This window comes from Balaenoptera musculus, chromosome X, assembly GCF_009873245.2.
Source record: "Balaenoptera musculus isolate JJ_BM4_2016_0621 chromosome X, mBalMus1.pri.v3, whole genome shotgun sequence".
NCBI classification, from domain to species: domain Eukaryota; kingdom Metazoa; phylum Chordata; class Mammalia; order Artiodactyla; family Balaenopteridae; genus Balaenoptera; species Balaenoptera musculus.
Genome location: NC_045806.1, coordinates 57,516,360 through 57,540,307, shown reverse-complemented (window position 1 = coordinate 57,540,307; position 23,948 = coordinate 57,516,360). Strand labels below are relative to the sequence as shown.

Here is a 23,948-nt window from a genome sequence, read left to right as displayed (position 1 = left end):
TCATACATTCCCTGGCACTCTCCCCACAGAGGCTGTTCCAGACCTTCCTCTTCTCATATTCCAGCTCCTCCTGTTCCACTCCTTCAGACTAGTACACAAACTTTCATCAGATGTTTGACAATTCAGTAACATTTTTAAAAGCTTTTTAATGGAGAATTTAAAACATGTACAAAAGTAGACTGGATAGTATAATGAATCCCCATTTACCAAACACTCAGCTTCAACTAGTATCAACTCTTGGGCACTCTTGTTTCATCTATTTCCTCCGTCCTGTAATATTTTGGAGCAGATCCCAGACATGACATCATTCCATACCTAAATATTTCAGTATGTATCTTTAAAAGTTAAGGATCCTTTTTAAAAAATCATAATGGTAATATCATTAGCACACATAAAATAAACAAGCAATATTTCCTTAATATCATCAAATGCCAAGTCAGCATTTACATTTCCAATAGTTTCATAAATGTCAAAAGAATTTTTTACAGCTTTTTTGGTTTCAGTCAGTATCCATATAAAGTGCACACATTGTGATTGGTGGATATGTATTATATGTCACTTTTAAACTGAAGGTTCCCCTTCATCTCTTTTTTTCCTTGCAATTTTTTTGTTGAGGAAGTTGGACTGTTTTTCAGTAGTTTCACAGTCTGGGTTTTGCCAATTCCATCTCTGTTGTATAGATTAACATGTTTCCTTGACCTCCGTTTGTTGTATATATTGGTAAGATCAATAATGTCTGTACAATGCATATTCTATATTCATTGTCCTGCTTTCAATGTGAGGAAATTGTCCATGTGACCAAAGAAATGGAAGGTGTCTGGCCTGGAGAGTTACTCAGGAAGGAGCTAGGACCTCTTTAGCAGGACTGAAACAGATGGCTCGATAAATAGTAACGGAGGTCCAGGCAAGATAGGATGGGTGAGGGGCCATGTAGTGTCAGATTTCTACTCTGCTGGTATGTAGAGCAGGACAGTCAGGGAAGCAGATCACGCTGAAGTCAGAACTAGAAAAGGAGAGGTAGCACTTGAGGCAGCAGGTGGGATTATTTCTCAGGGGATTACTCTACTTGCTATACCCTGTTTTCTAAATATATCTTACTCATTTCCACCTCTGTGCCTTTGCCCCGGATGTTTCCTCTGCTTGGAATATCATCTCCTGTCTCTCCACCTATCCAAATCCTACTTATCTTTAACGACCAGTGCAAGTTCCCTCCTTTCCGTATTTTTGCTTGTAGAGTCATAAAGTATCTCTGAAAGGATAAATAAGAGATCAAGAACATTGATTGCTTTCCCGGGAAGGAAACTGGATGGCTAGAGGACAGGGCTGGAAGGGAGAACGATATTACTGATTTGCTGCAGGAGGGACAGTTAATCAGATGAAAGTGTCTAATATGAAATCTGTGTAAGTAGAAGCAGGGAGATTGGAATTTGTAGTTTGAGGAGAAAGAAGAAGTTCTGGAACAGCCTCTGTGGGGAGAGTGCCAGGGAATGTATGAGACAAAAGGGTTGCTGAGCAGCTGCAAGGGCCAAGTTGAAATTGGACAGCATGAATTCATATTGGTCTGCTTGGTTCTCCCTCTAGCAGTGTTCTGGGACTTTGGGAGCAGAAAGGGAGAAAGAGGACAGTGGAGGCAGGGGTCCCAGAGTCAGTAACACTAAATCTGGTGTAACTGGGAGATAATTACTGATCTGGATGAAGTGAGAGGTAAAGTACCCAGGGGTCCCACTTAGGTTAGGGATGAGGTGATCAGAGACAAAAAGTGGTTGGGAAAGCGTTATATCAGTGTGAGATACCACTGATCAACTAAGGGCCTCGCTGGTTCCCAGATAGGCTTGTCAAAGGGACTCTGCTAGGCTACAGGGATGCGATATCAAGCTTCTCTTCTAAGATCCCCGTTGGGTCCTTAGGTTTTGGATATTCTCAGATGGCTCTAGAACAATGACTGAGGTTTTAATCAGTAGCCATGTGACCTCAGGCTAGCTCTGTCCTTCTCTGAGCTTTGGTTTCCTCATCTATAAAAATTGGGGATAATAATACCTACCTCACAGAGCAGATGTGAGGATTAAATAAAATAATGTGGGTAGAAGTGCCCCACACAGTGGCATTCTATACATGATACTTTACTCCCTCAGCAGGTGAATACAATCTTCCTTAATCCTAAAGTTGATGCAATGGTATGGTAAATATGTTATCACTTTATAGACTAGCAAAACCTGACTGTCAAGAAAAATCCTATTTTCAGGGAATTCCCTGGCGGTCCAATGGTTAGGACTCGGTGCTCTCTGCTGGGACCCGGCTTCGATCCCTAATCGGGGAATTAAGATCCCACAAGCCACGAGGCAGCTGAGGGAGTAAATCTGACTCAGGAGAGACTCAAAAAAGAGATATCACTCCTCTAATTAAGAATCTACATTTAAGGGAATTCCCTGGTGGTCCAGTGATTAGAACTCGGCGCTTTCACTACCACGGGCCTGGGTTCAGTCCCTGTTTGGGGATCTAAGATCCTGCAAGCCACGTGGCGCAGCCAAAAAGAAAAAATCTACGTTTAAAAAGAAAAGGTCAGGCTTCCCTGGTCGCACAGTGGTTAAGAATCCGCCTGCCAACGCAGGAGACACGGGTTCGAGCCCTGATCCGGGAAGATCCCACATGCCATGGAGCAACTAAGCCCGTGCGCCACAACTACTGAGCCTGTGCTCTAGAGCCTGCGAGCCACAACTACTGAGCCCGCACGCCTAGAGCCCGTGCTCCGCAACAAGAGAAGCCACCGCAGTGAGAAGCCTGCACCGCAACGAAGAGTAGCCGCCACTCGCCGCAACTAGAGAAAGCCCGTGCACAGCAATAAAGACCCAACGCAGCCAAAAATCAATTAAAAGAAAAAAAAAAGGTCTATAATGCCTTTTTAACTCTCTTTTAAATCATGTTCAAAATCCTTGATCTAGCATTTTAGGCTCTTGCCAATCTAGCGACACTTCACTTGACTTTTTTGTTCCCTCGCTTAAACATACCCTTCTGAGGGAATTCCCTGGTGGGCCAGTGGTTAGGGCTCCGTGCTTCCACTGCAGGGGGTATGGGTTCAATCCCTGGTCGGGGAACCAATACCCTCTGATATGTTAGCAGTGGTTACAAACAGCAAAAAGACTAAACTTGGAGAGAATCTGAAGAGGAGCATTTACTTCTTACTCCATATACTTCTGCATTGAGTCTTTTACAGTGACAATATGTATTGCTTTTGGAATTTATAATAAAACACAAAAAGTAAAATAGAACAACTTCCTACCCAAGCCTGGCTCTCCCTACTCTTCCATATCTATCCAAATTTCTCATTCTTCAAATTTCCATTCAAAATGTATTTCTTAACCCTCACATTTATGGTTAATTGGTTTTCAACTAGGGTGCTAGGACAATTCAGTGGGGACAGAATAGTCTCTTCCACAAATGGTGCTGGGACAACTGGATATGCATATGCAAAAATGTAAAGTTGGACCCCTACCTCGTACCACATACAAAAACTAACTCGATGGATCAAAGACCTAAATGTAAGAGCTAAAACTATAAAACTCTCAGAAAACATAGGAGTAAATTTTCATGACCTTGGATTAGGCAATGGTTTCTAGGATATGACATCAAAAGCATAAGCAACCAAAGGAAAAATGGATAAATTAGACTTCATAAAAATTAAAAACTTTTGTGTATCAAAGGACACCATCAAGGAAGTGTAAAGACAACACAGAGAATGAGAGAAAATATTTATAAATCATATATCTGACAAGAGACTTGTCTCCAGAATATATTTTTAAAATACAACTCAATAAAAAGACAAACAACCCTATTAACAAATGGGCAAAGGATTTGTATAGACATTTCTCCAAATAAGATACAAAAATGGCCAATAAGTACATGTAAAGATGCTCAGCATCATTAGCCATCAGGGAAAGTCAAAGTAAAACCACAATGAGATTCCACTTCACACCCACTAGGATGGCCATAATAAAAAAAGACAAGTAACAAGTGTTACTGAGGATGTGGAGAAATTGGAACCCTCATACACTGCTGGTGGGAATGTAAAATGGTGCAGCCTCTTTGGAAAACAGTCTGGCAGTTCCTCAAAAGGTTAAAAGTTACCATTTGACCCAGAAATTACATTCCAATTACACTTGGTATATATCCAAGAGAAATGAAAACATATGTCCACATAAAACTTGAACATGAATGCATGGGAGCATTATTATAGGAGCGTTATTCATAATAGCCAAAAAGTGGGAACAACCCAAATATACCTCAGCTGATGAAGAGATAAACACAAGTGGTACATCTACACAGTGAAATATTATTTGGCCATTAAAAGGAATGAAGTACTGATACATGTTATAACATGGATGAACCTTGAAAACATTATCCTAAGTGAAAGAAGCCTGTCACAAACAACCACATATTGTATGATTCCATTCATATGAAATATCCAGCATAGGTAAATCCACAGAGGCAGAAAGTAGATAAGTGGTTGCCTAGGGCTATGAGTTTGGGGGGACACTGGGAGTGACTGCTAATGGGTACAGAGTTTATTTTTGGAGTGGTGAAAACATTGTAAAATTGATTGTGGTTGTACAACTCTGAGTACACTAAAAAGAAAACCTGAATTTTACACTTTGAACAGGCAAATTGTATGGGATGTGTATTGTATCTAATTAAAGCTGTAAAAAATGTACTTCTTCCATGGAGCTTTCCCTTTCTACTACAGTCCACATTAATCACTCCATTCTCTCAACTCCTACAGCTTTTCAAAACTGTACTGCACAATTTAGCACTCAGTTAAACTACCTGAAAATGTTTATTATTATCTCATGTAGAGCCTTGACTTGTCAGCCTGACTACAATTTTCCTGAGAGGAATGAATGAGTCTTCTGTTTCTCAGATACCTCTAAACCACCTAACATATAACTGGGCACATAGTAAGTACTCAGTAAATACTTGGTGGTTGTGAAGAATTGATTACATGTGCTTTTTTCACACATGTGTGTTGCACACACACGGAAGTTGGAGGGAATGAATACAATCTTAGATAGTGAGGTGAGAGAACGACACTATGTGAAACTGCAGAATACAAGATTTATTTAAGGGAAAAAAACAGAATGGTTGGGACACTTTTGTTCTCCACTCCTTCTGCCTCCTGCTGCTCAATGACACCACATGGCCAACCATATCCTGGTCTCTGAGATCCTAAGGGAGTCACTGAGGTCCTATCTAGGCACTTGACTGTCTGGTGTCACTATTCCCCCATCACTTCCTCCTCTTCCTCCTCCTCTGTCCAGCTCAGGTCATCATCTGAATCCTCAGATTCTTCCTCATCCATCTCTAACCCAACCCCTGCCTTAGCCTTCTCAGCCAGTGCATCGGGGTGCTCCAGCTGGGCCCAGGATCCTGGGTCAGCCTTGACCAGGGAGATTTCAACCCGAGATGGCATCAAGGAGACAGAGCTCTGCTCCACGTTTATGACCTGAGGAGGAGGGAAAGATAGAGGAACACAGAAGAGAAAATGAGGAAATCAAAGGGATTGGGGTCAGGGTAGGATGGTGATGAATGACAGGGAGAAAAATAAAAAATGCAAGGTGGGGAAAAATATAGGGAAGGAATAAGTAAGGGAGAGAGAGAAAGAGGAAAGAAAGGGGAGTTGGGGGGGGAGAGGGAGAAAAAGAGGGAGGAAGAGGGAGAGAGAGAGAATATCAAAGCAAATGAAGAGAAAACCTCCACTTTCCCACTACAACTCCTTCCCTCAAGACACCCTCTATTCATTCCAGTCTGGCCCTTCATTTTACCCCATCTGCCTCCCCCTCCTGTGCCCCCTTATCTTCACTTACCCCCCAGAGCTTCATCTGTGCTTGGAACACACGGTTACCATCAAAGACAATGTGGACATGAAGCTGAGAGAAAAGAATTACAGGGGTAGTAACAATCCCAGAAGCTCAGAACAAGTCATTAAGACAGAGAAGCAGGCCAGTGGTGTAATCCCTACATCCACGGGTCAGCCAGATAACCCTGACCTAACAGCTCTACCTTCCTCTCAGAGGACTATGGAGCCTACATGTTTACTGCCTACGACGACTCTGCCTGTAAGATTATAATATCACCCAATTCACTGGCTTCCCATCCAGCATCAGACGTTCCTCACCTCAGTTTGACTGGCCTTCACCCAGTTGAACGCAGGAAGTGGAATCTGACCGTATACAGTCACCACTACTAAGGAATCTGTCTGGTGCCAATCATGACGGCAAGACGCTGGCAGCTAAAAAGAAGATGTGAAAAGTGGGTGGTAAGAATGAACTCTTAACCCAAGGGGCGTTCTCATGGTATATGTGGAGGAGAGACAGAGAGTCTCAGAAAGATTAACACCACCTCATATTGCAAAACCACTGGGCTAGTAAAGGATAAGGAGCAGAATCTTATTTGGTCCATGCAAAAGGGAGAAGATACAGAGCTTGGCCATGAGGTACAGGGAGAAGAAATTATTTTGGAATTGGGTTCTAATCAAGAGTTCAGGAAAGTCGGGACTTACCTGCTTCCCCCAGTCATGTCTACCAACTCTGCACCCTGGCTGTGCCAGGAATGCCCCAAAATCCAGGGTCTGGATACCACAACAACTCCAAGATTTCATCCTGAGGTAGGAATAGAATTCAACTGACTCTCCTCTCCCCTCCCCACAAGCCCCCACTTCCATCTTAAGGTCAACATTGGGAGAAACCTGTCTCACAGCCCACCCAGTCCCCTCCATCACCCCTCATGGAATCGAGGTGCTCCTGGGTGGTAGGTACATGGAGTAGCATCACTCTCCGGGCCTTGGTAAACCTAAGACAGATAAAGGAGAATCAGGAAAAGAATTGGGTCATTTTAAAATGTACCCTATGCAGCCTCATATCTATACCCAGTCATCCCTCAGGCGTGGCACCTCTCAACCACATGCTTGAGTCCTCCACAAACTCTCACTCACAGCATCACATCCTGGGTTCTGGCAGCTGGCACCAGTCTGGATCAGACTACTGTCAAGTCCTGGGCAAAGGAAACAGAGTCAGGAACCCTATTCATTTCCTCCACCCAACTGCCACTTTCACTAAATTCCTGCCTGTGAAGCCTGTCCTACTAAAGACCCACTTACCTGCTCCAGGTTCTTGGTCTAATTCCTTCTTTTCCAGTGCCATTCCCAGGGCTTGGGATATATTTAGCGGAAGCAGCTTTGGAGGCAACTCTGACCTAGGGAGTATGGGTGGGGTGATTTAGTCCTGACCCACTAACCGTGATCAACAGCGCCAACCTTCCCACCAGTGGTAACGGAATCGAAGAAGTCTGGTGAAAGTGGAGCAGGGTTAGAGAAGATGGGTAGCAACCCCATTGCCAATTTTCTTCTCTGTGGACATGCCAAATCCTTGAACCCTGGGGAATTCCCCAGGGCTCCTCTTGCCCATCTACTCAGTTGCTCTAAATCCAACCATATTTCTCTGCAGAACTGCATCATTCCCTCTTCTTCTTCATCTAATTAGTTGTAGACCTAATATGACTTTCTTCTGTTGCTCATACTATTTCCACAAAATTAACTTATTCTTCTCTGCAGTCTCCTGGCTGCCAATACTACTACATCCTTTTCTTGACGCAAAACTTATTTCAAAGCTCTTTTCCAAAAAGAAAAAAAAAGTCATTCTCAACAATCCCCCTTGTATTATAACTAAGTATGTATTCATGAGAGGCTATCTACTCTATTGATTCAAAATACCTATCCCGGGACTTCCCTAGCGGTCCAGTGGTTGACTGTGCTTCCACTGCAGGGGCACGGGTTCAATCCCTGGTCAGGGAACTAAAATCCCACATGCCAGACGGAGCGGCCAAAAAAACCCCCCAAAAAACAAAACAAAAAAACCTCACAGAATACCTATCCCATCACCCCGTACCACTTTAGCACAAAGGACATTATTTCCGGACACAAATTTCCCCTAAGGCACCGAAGATACACCAAGCCCTGACCCTTGGGTCTCCTCACATCTCTAGTCACTAGTCCCAAACCTCAATGACCCATTAATCACTCCTAGTAAGCTCCATGAATGTAGGAAAAACCCAGGGACCTCCTCCTCTTTACTTGGGCCTCTCCCGGCGCAAAGTCTCTGCTGACTTTGGAATCGTATTCGGAGGTTTTTGCTCCTGAAGTGAACTGCTTGTGGCAGGGCCCTCAGGTTGAGGGGTCTCAGGGAGCTTCTCAGCACAGTGTGGTCCCACAGTACAGCCCTAGTACAGATAAGGAGAGAGGATTAGGGATAGAATCCTTCTATTAGGGGCAGAATCCCAGGAAGTAAAGAATTTACCTTGATGTTTAAGAACTCAGAGAAATCTACAGTTCGCTTCCGGCAGCAGGACCAACCCTGATAACAAGAGATCCAGCTCAGCTTAGATTCCTGGCTATATTTCTTTTGTGAAATGCTCTTGCTATCCCCCCTTGCCTATTCCTCACCTTAAGTGCATCATGGAAGATGGGGACCCCAGGATGATGGCAACAGGAATCTGTGGATACCGGTAGAAGGATCAAGGAAGGAAAGATACTATACCAAACATCACTTCCTACCTTTTTTTCCCAGGTTTATATGCTTACAGTCTTTCTGTATGATGTAAAAAAAGTCAGTAAAGACTGAAAATCACTCAGACCAATTAAACTATGGCAGTACACTAAATTTTTTTCTTTCTTCCTTTAACAGACTGCCCACAGCTGACAACTCCCCCAGCACTCACAGAGCTCCTGGCAAGGTCAGGATTACTCACCAGGAAGGTTGGTTTGGGGGTCAAAGTGCTGCCCACAGCCTTTGTTATGGCAGAGTAGAGACATGGAGGCGTTGGTAGAATTACTGAAAGGGTGTTTCAAGGAGTCTGGCTGCCGAGTGGGGAACACCTCTTAGTCAGGAGGCTTTTAGCTGCCTGGAAGGGCCAGCTGTTTCTATCTTTAGTTCAGGAGGCGTACACCTCCTAACATGGGCAAGGGAACTTCAATTGGTCTTCCCAGCCAATAGGAAAGAGCTCAGGAACATTTTAGCTCTGAGGCTCAAGAAAAAAGGATCAAGCAGAGTAGGGCTTGGAACTTGGGTGAGGTCAGCTAACCACTGCTGAGACGGTTTTAGATTTACCATGCCAATTCCAAGCCTCTGACATACCAGCAGCTGCTCAGAAATGAATACCAATTTTGAGCCCCCTCCCAGCTTGGTGAACGTACCCCAATTCCTCCAGCCTGTTGTCTCCCTCTTTCAGAGCAGCAGCTTTCCTCCCATCCTCATTACTTCTGTGTACCACCAGTAGCCCCGGATCTTTGTCTACCACTTCAGTCATAGCCATGCATCCAACCTCCCCATGTTTGCCTAGATGGATGATTAATACTTTAAGCAAAAGGTCATAAAGGATTATTCTTATAGCCTTGTGCTCATCTGAGACAGAACTCCCCTCCCTCCCTGCCCCTTCAAAAACAGCACAGAAAATTAAAAGGCTTAAAATGTATTTTAATAAGTTGATGTTGCATTATTTCATTTCTCAGAAAAACTCCAAAGGTATCAGGGACAAATCAATCATGGTACACCAATAAAAAATGCACAGCATAACTACCTAAGATAGGCAAAGCTAAGAGCTACTGTCTGACCTTCAGCATACAGCAACCCTATTCTCAAGATTGTACTAGGCCTATCAAGAAAAGCTGTGAACAGCAATATCATAGACACAAAAGGGCCATTTCTGGGTTGTCCTTACCCAAGAAAAAGATGGAGGCAAGTTTAACACAAGAGTTTTTTTAAAGATATACTAAATGAAAATCTCTAGAGAAAATGTCTTCCTTAGGACACGAAGGGGTAATATATGGGATATAACAGAACCGCATGTATGTTGTCTGTGACCTCTGTGGACATCTGCCTGAATTCCCACCTGGGAGTGAATGGAGCAATGGGGCCAAGGTCATTGGGGGATGTTTAGTTTTTGTGGTATATGTGGCAGTGTCTCTGGGATGGGGGGGTGTAAGGACAAGAAAGCAAATAGAACAGGGTGGACAAAGAGTGGAATGATTAAGATTAATGGCCCTAACTGGATCCATTTTGTCATGGCTCCCCGCCCCTCAGGCTCTCAACAATCACATGAGACTTTAGGAATGCACCACACAGAACTGGTTAGTTAAAGGATATACCACACAGAACTGATTTGTTAAATATCGCCCCTCCCTTACCCTCTGCCTCCAGCATACTCCCTAGAGTACTACAGGCAGGGAAGACCTAACTATTGGGAGGAATCCCTAACACTTTTCCAGGGTAGAATTCGGCTAGTCCAAAAAGGGTCCTTCTTTTAAGGGTTTTGGGAAACTAGACACTGCAATTTTATTAGTATCGGCGACGTTTGTTTGGAGCAAATTCAGCTCCAGGAGCTGCACGGTTGAATGCAGGAGGGGTTCCACCAATTGCCCCAATTCCTTCCATTGTAGCAGCTTGGCCAAAGCGTTCAGTTGTTGGTGGGGTCTTAAAGAGAAAGAGAGCAATGTTATAACAGAACCTATGCCCTAGCTTCCCACCCATCTGTAGTCCCTCCCCCGGAGGCCATTTCCACCCAACTATTCAAGGCTCCTGATGGTAGGGTTGACTAAGCCTGTTTAGAACTCTAGTGGCTATCCCTAAAAGGAAAGTAGCCTGAAATACAGTCCTACCCAACCATCCTACCTTTAACTTTTTATCCGTATTTCTACATGCTAAGCAATATTACACACTAAATTCCTAGGCTGGATAAGTGCTAGCCAAGTCCTTTTTCCTGAACCAGGTATATGGACGAGGGCAGGCCATCACTCTTCAGCAACCTTAAGCCTAACTAATTTAAACATTTTGACAGTAGAACTAAAACCACCTCAGGATTGTATGAGCCATAAAGCTTTTGGACTCACATCTATTTTATGTGATAATGCCTAGCCTTTGTTGCCTTCCCTCCAAAGAGGAACCTGTTCACCCAGGGTAGCAACTAAACAGTCAATCAAGACTACCCAGTCAGACAATTATTTGCTTAACTCCTGGGTAAAATATAGTTTGAGACTGGGTTTGCACAAGACTCCAAACAAAGATCTTGAGGTAATATTTTATGGATAACAGTGATCCTAAAAACTGTCATCTGTAGCAAAATTGTGGCAGGCCCAGGGACCAAGAAGGCAAAGTTCTTCCTCCTCCTATTACCATTTAGAGTTACTATAAGGCCCTGCAGTTTATTACCAATCCCAAGGTTCCATCTGGCATCATAGTGGCAGGTCCTGGAGGAGCTGGGGTACCAGCTGGCACAGGAGCAGGGGGCATAGCGCCTCTGTTGTTTATGCCCATAGCACCTAAAGCAGAGCAGTGTGATCAGTATAGGAGACAGAGATTGTCAGTCTTTCTATGCCAAAGGAAATAATTCAAGATCTCTGGGCTAAGACATGTTACCCTCCCACCAAAATGATGCTCCCAGAAATGTCAAGCCTCTTAAATTTGGACTAGGTAGGAGAAGCTACCTAGTTTACCAGAGACGAGACAAAAAAGGAGATCAGAGCCATTAACCCCTTAAGTCCTTACCTCCCATAGCCATCTGGCCCATCCGTATCTCCTGCTCTCTCTGAAAAACAGAAAACACTCAAGACAGTCCACGACAGCACTGCATTCATTCTACCACAATCCATTGAGGCCCACATACTAAGGGAAGTAGACAGTGATAACACATCCTAAGTGCCCTGAAACCAAGCTGAGGAAGAACATCAACAATACCTCCTTGAACTCATTACAGTTGTACAATGAATTCAAGATTAGAGCTACTAGGACACAAGTCAGAGTTTCCTATTAGGAACAGAAGGAAAGATGAAAGAAAAGGAGAGACATAGCTGATTTCTTCTAGGGCTCCAACCTGTACAACTGCCAAGGACATCAGAAGACCAGTCAAGGCTGCTACAGGACTGGGTCTATCTGATCCTCCAGTCACTGAGTTTAAACAGCATACACTGGCCCCCCAGCTTTTCATCCTAAATTGCCTGTGAGGCAAGAAGAGCTCCTCTTCAAACCTTACCTTTCCTTCCTATGAATGCTTCTTTCTATAAGGAGTGTCATAGAATGGAAAAATTGGTCATAGCCTAGTGTGTTTTAATAGTCCTAGTGGACAATTCATGATGAGTTTTTCATATCAGGGGCACATGGGAGATAATACCGCATCAGGGAATGTTCCCTTGAATCCTTCCTGCTGTCGTCGCATCATTTCTTCTTGTTGCCGCCGCATCTCTTCCTCACGGCGCCTGCGCTCCTCTTCCTGCCTACAGAGATGTCACCAAGATATTTAAGCAGAGGCATTCCAAAACTCGAACAGATTATCTTAATAGGGGACTCACCCAAGGAGATCAAGAGCCTACTGAAAACTATCGTAGCTCTCCAGGAAACTCACTGTTAAATGTGCCCAGCCCTAAAACAACCCAGATGTGTCCTTCAGGGAAAAAAGTTCTTTCCCAAAGAAGCCAATCTCATAAGACCAGCACTCAGCTGCTTTCCTCTTTAGCGCAGTCCCAGGAATTCCTAGAACCATGGGTACCTGAAACATCTCCCATCTAAAGGGAGAACTTGAGAAGCAGCCAGGAAATATTTGCCAACATATTTACAAATGCATGAGGTAGCATGGTGGTAGGAAACAGGAGAGAGACATTGCATTTTAAAGTTGTCAGAGAAAAAGGGTTGGAGAAAAGAGTTACCTGAGCTCCAGCTGCTTTCGTTTTTGCACTTCTTGGTTGTGCAGCTCTTCCATCCTCCTAAGTTCTTCCTGACGCCTCATCAAATCTATGAAAACAACAGACTGATTGAGAGTATTCTTCATGCTCCTCATATAGGCCCAGTAATTTTCCATAAAGATAGATCCAGAAAGCAAAGGGGATATTTAATCCCCAAGTGGCCATCCGAGGTATCCAGATTCCAAAAATGAAGTCAAACCTATTATTTCCTTCTCCACAGAATCCAGTATCCTCTGCCACATCTCCAAGCTCATCTGCCTACCAAGATCAACAAAATATTTCAGAGAATAAAAGTTGAAGTTTAGGCCTTTCTCTACTGATTGATACAAAGAAACTCCTGAAAATAGTTACTTTGTCCTTCTTCTAGTTTTAAGACTTACAGGCCCATACTCACCCTGCCTCATTAGCATGACCTGGTGCTCATGGCGAGCAGCCTCCATCTCCATCTCCAGCTTCTCACGAGCTTCCTTAATGTTTCGGTCCACTTGGTCCTGCTGCTGCTTCTCCATCTCAATAAGTGCCTTCCAGCGCATGGCATACTCATACTCAAAGGAGCCAGGCTGTGCAAATCTGGGTGGCTGCTCTCGCTCCCTATACACAAGGTTCCTGGGTTACTAAAACTTCTGCCCAAGATTTTCCCAACGAACACTACATTCCTCCCGAGGGCCAAGACAATGGCTGCCAGTGAACACATACAGCGAAGATGTGCCTCTTTTACACATCTCTTTACAAGCTTCCTTAAGAACAGGCAAACATCTAACAGGGAATCTGTCAGGACCACATACTTGTGAAATTGCTGGTTCTTTATAACCAGCTTCTCTGGGAGTCCCTCTTCATCATCTAACTGGTCCATGGGCTCCACAGTCACAGGTCGAGGAAATCTGGGAGAGAGATGCTCAGTGTTAATCAAATTATACCAGCACAGTGAACTAGTTAGGGGTCAGGACTGGACAGTTAAACATACTTCTGAAGGGGCTTTTATACCCAGTCCTAAGTAACCACGCCCTTTTAATGGCATTATGTGGAATCTGGGGTTGACAGGATAGTCAGGTTTCAGATCTCTGAATACAGTCTTTAAGTAGGTAGAGGACTTAAGTGCAGCCTTTATTTTTTTTTTTTAATTTTATTTATTTTTTTGGCTGCATTGGGTCTTTGTTGCTGCACATAGGCTTTCTCTAGTTGCGGTGAGCAGGGACTACTCTTCGTTGCGGTGTGGGGGCTTCTCATCACGGTGGCTTCTCTTGTTGCAGAGCACCGGCTCTAGGCACGCGGGCTTCAGTCGTTGTGGTGTGTGGGCTCAGTATTGTGGCGCATGCGCTTAGTTGCTCCGCGGCACGTGGGATCTTCCCGGACCAGGGATCAAACCCATGTCCCCTGCATTGCCAGGCAGATTCTTAACCACTGGGCCACCAGGGATGCTCCAAGTGCAGCCTTTATATATGGTATCTACAGAACTCAAGGTAACGACTTGGGGTAAATATTAAGAGAGATGCTGCATGCACAAAACAACTTTTTAGAGTTCTAAAACTTCACCATAAGGGGAGATTTAACACTGATTAAATGACAACCTACTGAAAGACTGCAAATGTTTATTTTTTTAATCCTCATACCATTTCCATTAATTTAAGAGTACACTGAAAACTCTACTAGAGCTGAATTGTATCAAAAGTCTTTAAATGAACACAGGAACATGGTTCTTAGAGGCTAACTCCCCAGACCACAGAAGAAAGTAGCATTTAAGGTATGTTTCTGAAAATGACCCCTCACTCACGTGGTTAGCAGGAAGGAGCCTTCACTGCATCTGTCCAGAGCTTTCCGAGCAGCTGGCTTCCCTGAGAATTCAACAATGCCTTTTCCTGAGGGCCTTCCTCGATCATCCACAATGACTACAGCCCTCTCCACCTGGCCGAACACAGAAAAGGCTTCCTCCAGCAGTTCATTGGACACATACTGAGGAAGGTTTCGGACTGTAAGGGATGCACTATGGCAGGCAAAGCGCACACGCAGCTGCTTTCCACGGAGCGGCATGTTGTCCAGTTCCACTTTGGCAATCTCTGCTAGGGTTCGTGTTTCCTAGGAAGCAGAGGAAAGTCAGAATAACTCAGTTGGACAAAGACCACCTACACAGCCATCAAGAGCCTCAAGTAGAATAGCTCAATGTCTCCAAAAAAACCCAAAAAACCCTTGGCAACAAGCATACAAAGAAACGTGGATAGAACTGGAAGAATGGAGTCAGGTGTTTCAGATAACTCTTTGGTTAGCCTAATTGCTCTGATGGCCTTGCAATATATCAACTGGAAATTCTAGAGTTAATACCACTTACATGGTCACTGGTATCACAGGCTATTCTCTGAAGTGTTAACAGATCATCTGGACAAGAATGACCATCATAAAGCCTACCCTTACAATACAGCAGCCAGAATTATTTTAATTTTTGCTAGCTACATACAAGTTTAACCAGAATCACTATGCCCTACAAAAGGCCTCTTTAGAACCACAGACCTTGATGAGACCCTCCACATTACTGAAGAGGAAGCTGAGCCCTAGAAAAAATGACTTGCCTAGATAGTTAGTGGTAGATCTGGAATGAAGACTAGTTCTGACCGTAACATCCAGTGATCTTGCTAGCACATTATGTTCCTCATTTATGGAGACAGATTATGCCCAGAAACGTTTTCCCCATGCACTTAAAACACATTTCCTAAATCAAATCAGATTTTTTAAAAAAGATCTACACTTAAATTTTTTAAAAAAATAGATACAAATAAAACTGCTCCCTCAAGGTTTTGACAAATCTTAAGTGAGATAACATATGTGTAAGGGCTTTGGAAATAAATTATATAAACCTTGATCATTACTAAAATAAAAAGCTTTTTTCATTTTTTTGGAAAAAAATCTAATTTATTAAAACATTTGTGGGGGGCAGTAAATAGGAGAAGGGTAGAGATAAAACAAAATTAACTATGAGTTGACAGTTACTGAAGCTGGGTAACGAGTACGTGCAGGTTTATTATACTATTCTCTCCACTTCTGTATGTTCGAAATTTACAAATTAAAACAAAAAAAGTTCCAAAGGGCATACTTTAGCCCCAGAGTCCTAGGCAAATAAATCTATGTTGTCCTTGAAACAAACAAACAAACAAAACCTATGAGGAAAAATTAAAATAAAATATGCATTTTTGTCCTGTTCTACCAACTATAACTATAAGCTTTTAATATCATCTGAGAATTATTTCTACTGCCTAACTTTCCATATCCATCATTCCCCAGCTTCCCCACCTTTTAGAGCACATGCTCTAAAAGCCCACAGTTGCTCACCAAGCGGATAAAGCCAAAGCCCTTGTCCTTATGAATGAAGACTTCGCCTGCCTTCCCATATTTCTCAAATAGTTTCCTCATTTCCTCCTCAGTGATGTCAGGAGGAAGATTGCCCACAAAGAGCCGGCTACGCTGGGTGAAGGTCTTCTCTCCTGGTTTCCTAAAATTCTTCAGGTCAATAGTCAAGCCTTCATCTGAGAGAAGACACACAGTCACATTCTCAAAGAGTTACAACTGCTGCTAGATGGGCAATATAATTGCTGTAGAGAAGTCAAACACCATTTCCCAATGGAATCTATCCACTAACCACTTATCAGTAAATTGCACCTTAGAATGTGAAAGCAGTAGGCAGAGATCTGGGGAGACTTCTCAACAACTCTACTATGGGCCAGGAGCCACCCTGGACTAACTCAGAGACAGAAAGAGAAAATTAAGCAAGTCAAGGAGCCCTAGGTCAGAAGGGATCAGATTTTTACATTTAAAACATAATTGCTCCATTTCCCAATCCCTCACTGATCTTCATAACCTTAACAGTTCCCATTCTTTCAGGCTTGGGGTAATGGGATGAAAAGAATGAGTTGGGGAAGAGTATTCTTTGTAGGAATCTCTGGAAATAAAGAGGGTTGAGGTTGGTTGTAGTCTTAAGAGGCACACAACAGGTGCTCAAAATTTGCTGAATGGATGGGAACATACCTTTAAAGACCTTTTGCTCTGATTAAAAATGGGGTGGCACAGGGACTTCCCTGGTGGCGCAGTGTATAGGACTCTGGGCTCCCAATGCAGTGGGCTCGGGTTTGATCCCTGGTCAGGGAACTAGATCCCACACGCATGCCGAGGCTGGGAGTTCGCATGCCACAACTGGGAAGCTTGCCTGCCGCAACTAAGACCCAGTGCAACCAAATAAATAAATAAATATTTTTTAAAAAATGGGGTGGCACAGGCCCCAAGATAAAAGTATAATACCTAATACCAGACTTCTTCTCCATTAAGTCTTAAAGACCTTTTCTATATTTTCTCTATGTACTAGTCATCTGATGATGACCTCTAAGAACCAAGCTCTGAGGTAAAATATGCAGCCATCTGTTTAGCAACAGAATGTGCCAATGCAGCAAAGCAACCTGTACTCAACTGCTATCCCACATGTCTGTTCCTTATTTCAGAGAATCAGCCTTTTTCTATCCTAAGTATTAAGAGGTAAATAGGGAAAAGAACAACAAAGGTGTGCTGCAAAGGCCCATTACTTCATAATCCCAAGAGTCTAATCTAAAAATCAAGAAACTGTTCCCAAGAAGGGACCTATTTCTACCCCATTACCTAGCATGTACTCACTTTGGCTGCTGGCTTGCTGCCCATTTGCAGGTATTGGTGGAGGTGGTGGCTGCTGCTGTTGCTGCTGGTGGTGCTGCTGATGGTGATGCTGATGATGTTTCCTTGGAGTGTGGTTTTGTTTCTCCAAGTTAAAAGTTTTATTGCTCTGCATTTTTGCACCCTAAAAAGAAACGGTAGAAGGTCAAATACATTCAGTGCTAAGAACACAATCAGCCACCTTCCTGATGACTTGTATGTCATTAATCACCTTTGGTATTATTTTTAACAAGTATGGCAAAGGAGTACAATTCAAAAATCTAAAAACCACCAGCACTAGCAGTTATGTTGTACATAGAAACTAGACAAGTACTAGATAAGAACAGCTTGCGCTAAAATGACTTGAGGAAACTTCCAGTTCAGTAACTATATGCATTAATAGGAAACTACTTTCCCAAGAGAATCTACTCCCTAAAAATTGGCCTTATCATAATATTAAAGCACACTTTAAAACACAATGACTGAAACAGATTCTAGTTATGAAAAGGACTAATAATAAGTCCTGTTCTTCTCTGGTACCTTGCAGTCCTAGCCTACAGTAGATACTGTGGAATGAACAGCAGGAAAAGTATGGGCTGTGGAGTTAGATACACTTAGATTTGAAGCATGGTCCTAATACTTACTTACTATCCATGTACTACTTAGTAAATTACTTCTGCACCAGTTTCTTAAGCTGTTATAAAGGGAATAATAAAAATACCTACCTCTCAAAGTAGCTATAAAGATTAATGAGTATGTGAAAACACTAGTTCTATACTGGCATATAGGAAACACTTGGTAAATACTGCTATTAATCACAATGGAAAGATAAATGACTACCAAAGCAATAAAAGCAGCAAATACAAAAATATACAATCATAAAATCTTAAATTCTGTCATTTAAAAATCAACATAAGGGAGTTCCCTGGTGGCCTAGTGGTTAGGATTCTGGGCTTTCACTACTGTGGCCTGAGTTAAATCCCTGGTTGGAGAACTGAGATCCCATAAGCCACACGGTGTGGCCAAAAAAAAAAAGATCAGCATAAGATTAAATGAAAACTCCTGGTATAATCCAGACTGAATACAAAAGTTGATGGTTTTAAAATGGAAATTTCCTAATGGATCAGGTTAACAAAGTGAGGACCATCTTCCTCATCCAAAGGCAGTTCTCCAGTAAATTAAAGGGCAAAATCAATCCTGAATCTTTTCCCCTCAACACAGGACCCTCCAGTCAGATTTAACTGAAGGAAAGATGCAGAAAAGGACCTCTTCCCTGAATACTCTATGATTAACATCATGATTCCTTTAAAATAAATTATATTCCTCAGACGAAAAAAATGTGACAAAGGCTTAATAACTGTTGATTCTGAATTATGGGTATATAAGAATACTTCTACGTGTATAAAAACTTTCTAATACATTTTATGTCATATCCCACCAAAACTGAAAACATCAATGCAATTAAGTTCTGTATCCAAAAGTTGTTTCATAAGACAATAGGTAACAAGAGCTATCAAGATGTCCCTATTCTTTTAACTCAGGAATTCTACTTCCAGTAATTTATCCTAAGAATATCATTTTAAAATTTAAAACTACATCCACGAAATACTCACTGTAATGGGCTTTCTGGTAACAAAAATGATAAAAATGACTTAGGTACCCAAAATTAGGGGCAGTGTTTTTAATAAATTGTGGTACATCTATACAATGGAATGTTACACGGCATTAAAAATTATAAAGACCATGTAAACATGAAAAATGTTTGATGCTTTAAGAGGGGAAGTGTTTTTTTAAATGCATGAATGTAGATAAGAAACAGAAGGTGGGCAAAAATGAAATCTGTCCTGCTTGTAGGTTGATAATTTTTTTTACTAATTTTTTAAACTAATTCATTCAACAAATATTCACTGAATGCTTACTATTTGCTAGGCACTATTCTAGGTGCTTGGGATGCCTCAATGAACAAAGCAGATTCTTGCCTTCAGCAGTGATAACCTTCCAGTGAGAGAAAACAATATACATAATAATTAAATTACACAGTACTTAAGAAGAGGTTAAGTGTAGGGGAAAATAAAGAAAAGGGGGCAGAGGGGGGAAAAATGGACAGGGAGTGGAAGGGGGAAGATTGCAATTTTAAATAGACCTGTGAGGTTAGCCTCACTAGAAACCTGACATTCAAGCCAAGACTTGAATTCTCTCATTTATATCATTTCATCAATCTTTTGTTTCTCACTAATAAGGTACAAAATACATCTTTAACATAGAAAACGTAGAAATAAAAACAAAAATAAAGGAAACCCCAAAGACCCACCACTAAAAAAGTCACTGTTAACATTTTGGTATACCCTTTCAGTCACTGATTTATACATTTGTATGTATTCTAAATGGTATATTCCATGTCACTAAATCTTCTACATTTACTGTTAGCGGACAAAGTATTCAGCTGTCAACCAAGCCCCTATTGTGTTGGGACACTTGGGCTGTTTCTAACTTTTCACCATTATAAACAATGCTCACAGCTAAATCTTGGGGCACCTCCATGACTAAATATTCCTCCCACAATTTCCATTTTTGCTTATTTACCTTCAAAACATATATTGTCATTTCAAAACTGCAATCATAAATGCATTGTTGTATATTCACCCTTTCCCCATTTCTATAGTGTCAACTTATACTTTTTAATGGCTACATGAAGTCCAATTGGATGTACACTAATTTACTAAACTACTCCCTATGAGACATTTAGGCTGTTTTCAGCTTTTTCCTATTACAATGCTGAAATAAATACCTTCTTGCTTATAGCTTTCTGTTTATTTCCTTAGGATAAATTCTTAAAAACAGAATAATTAAATGCCTTTGTGACTCTTGCCACATAGTGTAACAACTTTAAACACCATGAATAAGTGTACCAGTTTCACAGCAAATGGGATACCTTAAAAAATGTTTTTAAAAACAAGATATAAAAGTAGGAAATTAAAACACACAAAATTTAAAGTCTACCCCAGCTACAGGTGAGGATAGGTAAGTGGGCATTATAATCAGATCTTTTCCTATTTGAGTCCCATGAATCAAACACCTCCCTTCCCCTGACCCCAAAGTGGCCTACAGCAGAAACTTGAATTATCCACAGCCATTTCTCCAACTAGTTCTTCTTACTTCTGGCTAGAATCCAAGGAGCCTCTTTTTTTATCCTCTAGCCTTTAATTTAAGAGTCCGTGGCCCCAGCCTCAATACCCTGCATCCCATTCAGGAACCCACAATGTGTATGTTAACAGAAATCCTTATAGAGATACACTCAAAACTGAAATATTAGAAACTCTATATTTACATCCTAACCACACCTCACCACTCCATTTCAAAAAAGGCCATTTTACAACTTAGTAGAAATGATCTCCTTAAGCACTGGGATGTCCTAAACCATTTAGAATTACTTCAAGGGAGGTTATTTTTGGTTCTAGAAAGTGTAGCCTGGTAGTTAAGATGATAATACCAGATATTTATTGACCACTATATGTCAGGCACTGTGCTAAGTCCATATTATCTCACTTAATGTGCATAACTATCATTCTTCTGAATAAGAAAACTGATGTACACCCAAGGTCACACAAAAATGTGATGGAGCATAGAGTAGAACTCAGGTCTGTTGAACTCTAAAGCTCATACTAATCCCTATGCTACAAACTGTGTAATCAAGCTCACCTTGATTTTAGAGTTCAGAATCCAAAAAACTTACTAAAATGTCACTTAACCTCTGAGCCTCAGTTTCCTCACCTGTAACATCTATCTCACAGGGCTGGTTATTTTGACTAAATGAGGTCACGTAACACAGCAGTCACTTGTTCCTGCTGGCAACCACTACCTCTATTTCTACATATGGTGGGTGCTCCAGTTAGACAAATGTCATCAATTACATTCTTCCCCTGCTCTTCTGCATTCTAGCAAAAATTATTTTTACAACCAAACTGCCTACCTTTGTGTTGAATAAATGTCTCCATAATGCCAATCTTTATAATCTTTCCCTTCAGTTTTTTATTTCCCAAGCAGGCATTCAACGGTGAACACTAAATATTGTATCAATCACCTAAAACAGTGCCCACAAAGTAGCAAGTACTCAGTTAAGTATTATCCCTATAGTGTACTTCTGATGATGACCACCAATATAATTCGGAAGTATGTGCAGGTATCTTGGTAATAAATTCACTGCCCCCTAACCACTGGGTCTCTGAGAAAAGAACAAAGCATAAAGATCAGCAGTAAGGATTTCCGTCTACTTATCTGCCCTTAAGTCTAACCCTGATGGACTTTCTTGAGAGAAAACACATATTTATGTTAGAAAAACTGGTGCTATTTGCAACACAACTGCACAAATGTTCAGGTACAGGACCAAACACTACATCACATATATCTGAAATCTAAATAAATGTCCCCTTAATTTTCAGGAAAAGGATCAACTTTTTAAGTGGAAACTGTGGGGGTAAACCTAGTAAAAATCTACCAGACGGAGATGGCTGCCTGGATGTGGACCAGCCTGAAAGCTGTAGGGGGCAATGGCATGGTAAGGTCCTTTCCTAAGAGTCTCTTAGGACCTTTAGTAATAAGGAAGTCTGACAAAGAAGCAATGTAAATGCAACCAGTACCCTCCCATTAGAGTTGCCAGATGTATCAAATAAAAACACACTACAGTTAAATTTGAATTTCAGATGTTAAAAAATGAATGATTTTTAGTATAAGTCCCATGCAACGTATACTAAAAAATAATCTGTTGCCTACGTGAAATTCAAATCTAACGGGGTGTCCTGTATTTCATCTGGCAACTCTACCCCCTACACCTACCTCAACTTCCACTGAAGATAGCAAAGTGCCTCCCAGTCCTCTCTAACCTCGACTTCTCTGTTAAGAACACAAAGAAAAGCATCAACTTACGACAATAATTTTTCCAAATGTAAAATACCCGATACAAAATCCATAACATTCATTTTCATTTTAAAAAGTGATGTCATAGATGGGTCGAGTAGCTAGGCAACAAGACCAAAAAAAAAAAAAAAAAGCCTCCAGGAACCTGCCTAGGAAAGCGGCGAGGTCTGGACTAGCAGATGAACTTCCCAGCTAAGAGTTTCGCCAAAAAAACATCGCTGGGAGGGGGGGCGCTTTCTCCTCCGGAATTAACGGCCTCAAGAGGTCGAGAGGAGGAGCACCCGACAAAGCGCCTCCTCCTGCAGCCCGCGACTTCAGGGCTCTCGGATAATAGACCCCACACCCTCAGGCCCAGGGCGGCTCAAGGGCCGGGTAACTTACTGACAGGGCTCAGATTCCAAGATGTGTCGCACAAAGAAAAGAGGCGGGAAGGGAAACGGGAACCAGGTTAAAGCCGAAGGCGAGGCGAGGGGAGAGCGATGGGCCCCCGCGGGTGGGCTGAGGAGGCCGTGTGGCGGCGCGGACAAGGCCTCAAGAGGCCTCGGAACGAACGGCCCAACTCCCTCCAAACCCAGCCTCGCTCTCGCCTCTATCTTCACCGATTGTCGCGAAAAATCCTACCCCCCTCTCGAACAAGAACTAAGTCGTCCCCAAACTCACCCTCTACCCACTGTTCTCTCCTCAGAGTAAAGGCGACGCTACACGGCCTCTACCGTCCCGAGAAAAGAGCGCGCGACCGCCGGAAACCAGACGACGGAGCTCGGTGGCTCCCAAGGGCTACAAAGTGGCGTTCTCTATTGGTTATCTGACTTGCCAATCAACATTTATCTCCAGAGGCGGAATCGGTTTTCCACGATTTCTTCGATCTTATTGGCTACCGAATGCGAAAGACTTGAGTTCGTGTGAACGACAGATGGGGACAAAGAGCGAGGCTTTGTACCGAGTGCGCATGCCCAAGTTGCGTCCGCTAGAGGCGGAAAAGGAAGGGGGGAGGGGGATAAAGGGTTGGAAGGAGAGACATCAACGGACTGACTGAAAGACCGATAGACCAAGTGATGGGAGGGGGAAAGGAGAGGAGAAAAAAGGGAGAGAGAGGAAAGTGGAAAGAGTGAAACAGAAGGGGAGAAAATGTGCGCGTAGGCGTGCTCTGAGAATTCCTGCACTGCGCCTGTACAAGCAGCCAGAGTAACAATGTCATTGTATTCAGTGTAGTAGATCTAGACTTTTCCTACTGAAAAAATGCCCCGCCATGTTTCTTTTTTCACACTTCCTCATTAGGGCTTGCACTCTGACACTCCTTACTTAATCTGATTTTCTAGTTGCTTCTCCTGCTGCCAGGTTTACTCCTAAAGCCCAGCTGAAATAGTCATCACTATGGCTATGGTTATAGAAAGGGATGGGGGATGGGGGATCGATACTTTAGTCTCTGTGTGATTACAAAGAATTGTAACCAGTACCCTCATTTCCATGGTAACCAGGGAACCCAGCAGTCCAAACATCACTATTCCCATGATTTACAGAGAGACTCAACAGGTGTCATCATTGCCATGGATACATTGTAGGCCTCCAGATCAGACTGATTCTATATTCCAAAGGA

At 42.4% G+C, this 23,948-nt stretch overlaps 2 protein-coding genes across 6 annotated transcripts in view; both read right to left on the bottom strand.

Annotated features, from left to right (window-relative positions):
- Positions 1 to 9,057, bottom strand: part of ITGB1BP2 (integrin subunit beta 1 binding protein 2) — a 32,701-nt gene extending 23,644 nt beyond the window's left edge. The window contains exons 1-11 of one of the 3 annotated variants that reach the window (XM_036841122.1): positions 8,794 to 9,002; positions 8,489 to 8,538; positions 8,343 to 8,399; positions 8,120 to 8,265; positions 7,148 to 7,242; positions 6,983 to 7,041; positions 6,770 to 6,840; positions 6,551 to 6,650; positions 6,167 to 6,280; positions 5,856 to 5,918; positions 5,087 to 5,494 (exon numbers count right to left, since the gene is read on the bottom strand). In XM_036841122.1, the coding sequence (XP_036697017.1) occupies positions 5,267 to 5,494; positions 5,856 to 5,918; positions 6,167 to 6,280; positions 6,551 to 6,650; positions 6,770 to 6,840; positions 6,983 to 7,041; positions 7,148 to 7,242; positions 8,120 to 8,265; positions 8,343 to 8,399; positions 8,489 to 8,538; positions 8,794 to 8,857 (1,047 nt within the window). In that variant the 5' untranslated portion in view covers positions 8,858 to 9,002 and the 3' untranslated portion in view covers positions 5,087 to 5,266. Of the gene's footprint in view, positions 1 to 5,086; positions 5,495 to 5,855; positions 5,919 to 6,166; positions 6,281 to 6,550; positions 6,651 to 6,769; positions 6,841 to 6,982; positions 7,042 to 7,147; positions 7,243 to 8,119; positions 8,266 to 8,342; positions 8,400 to 8,488; positions 8,539 to 8,793 lie in introns of those variants that run through there. The other 2 variants (XM_036841123.1, XM_036841124.1) reach the window with 2 other exon arrangements.
- Positions 9,058 to 9,497: 440 nt separating this feature from the next.
- NONO (non-POU domain containing octamer binding) lies at positions 9,498 to 23,152 on the bottom strand. Of its 3 annotated transcripts, XM_036839575.1 has the most exons (12): positions 23,012 to 23,122; positions 22,271 to 22,327; positions 17,423 to 17,582; positions 16,094 to 16,287; positions 14,547 to 14,848; positions 13,561 to 13,656; positions 13,170 to 13,366; positions 12,740 to 12,824; positions 12,208 to 12,310; positions 11,586 to 11,625; positions 11,250 to 11,359; positions 9,498 to 10,514 (listed from the first exon to the last, which is right to left on the bottom strand). In XM_036839575.1, the coding sequence occupies exons 3-12, from the start codon at positions 17,571 to 17,573 to the stop codon at positions 10,380 to 10,382; spliced, it is 1,413 nt and encodes a 470-aa protein (XP_036695470.1). In that variant the 5' UTR covers positions 17,574 to 17,582; positions 22,271 to 22,327; positions 23,012 to 23,122; the 3' UTR covers positions 9,498 to 10,379. The 3 variants fall into 3 exon arrangements, with proteins under 3 accessions (XP_036695470.1, XP_036695469.1, XP_036695472.1); XM_036839574.1 differs by lacking the exon at positions 22,271 to 22,327 and having other exon boundaries at positions 23,012 to 23,152; XM_036839577.1 differs by lacking the exons at positions 22,271 to 22,327; positions 23,012 to 23,122 and adding an exon at positions 19,357 to 19,378.
- Between the last annotated feature and the right edge of the window lie 796 nt (positions 23,153 to 23,948).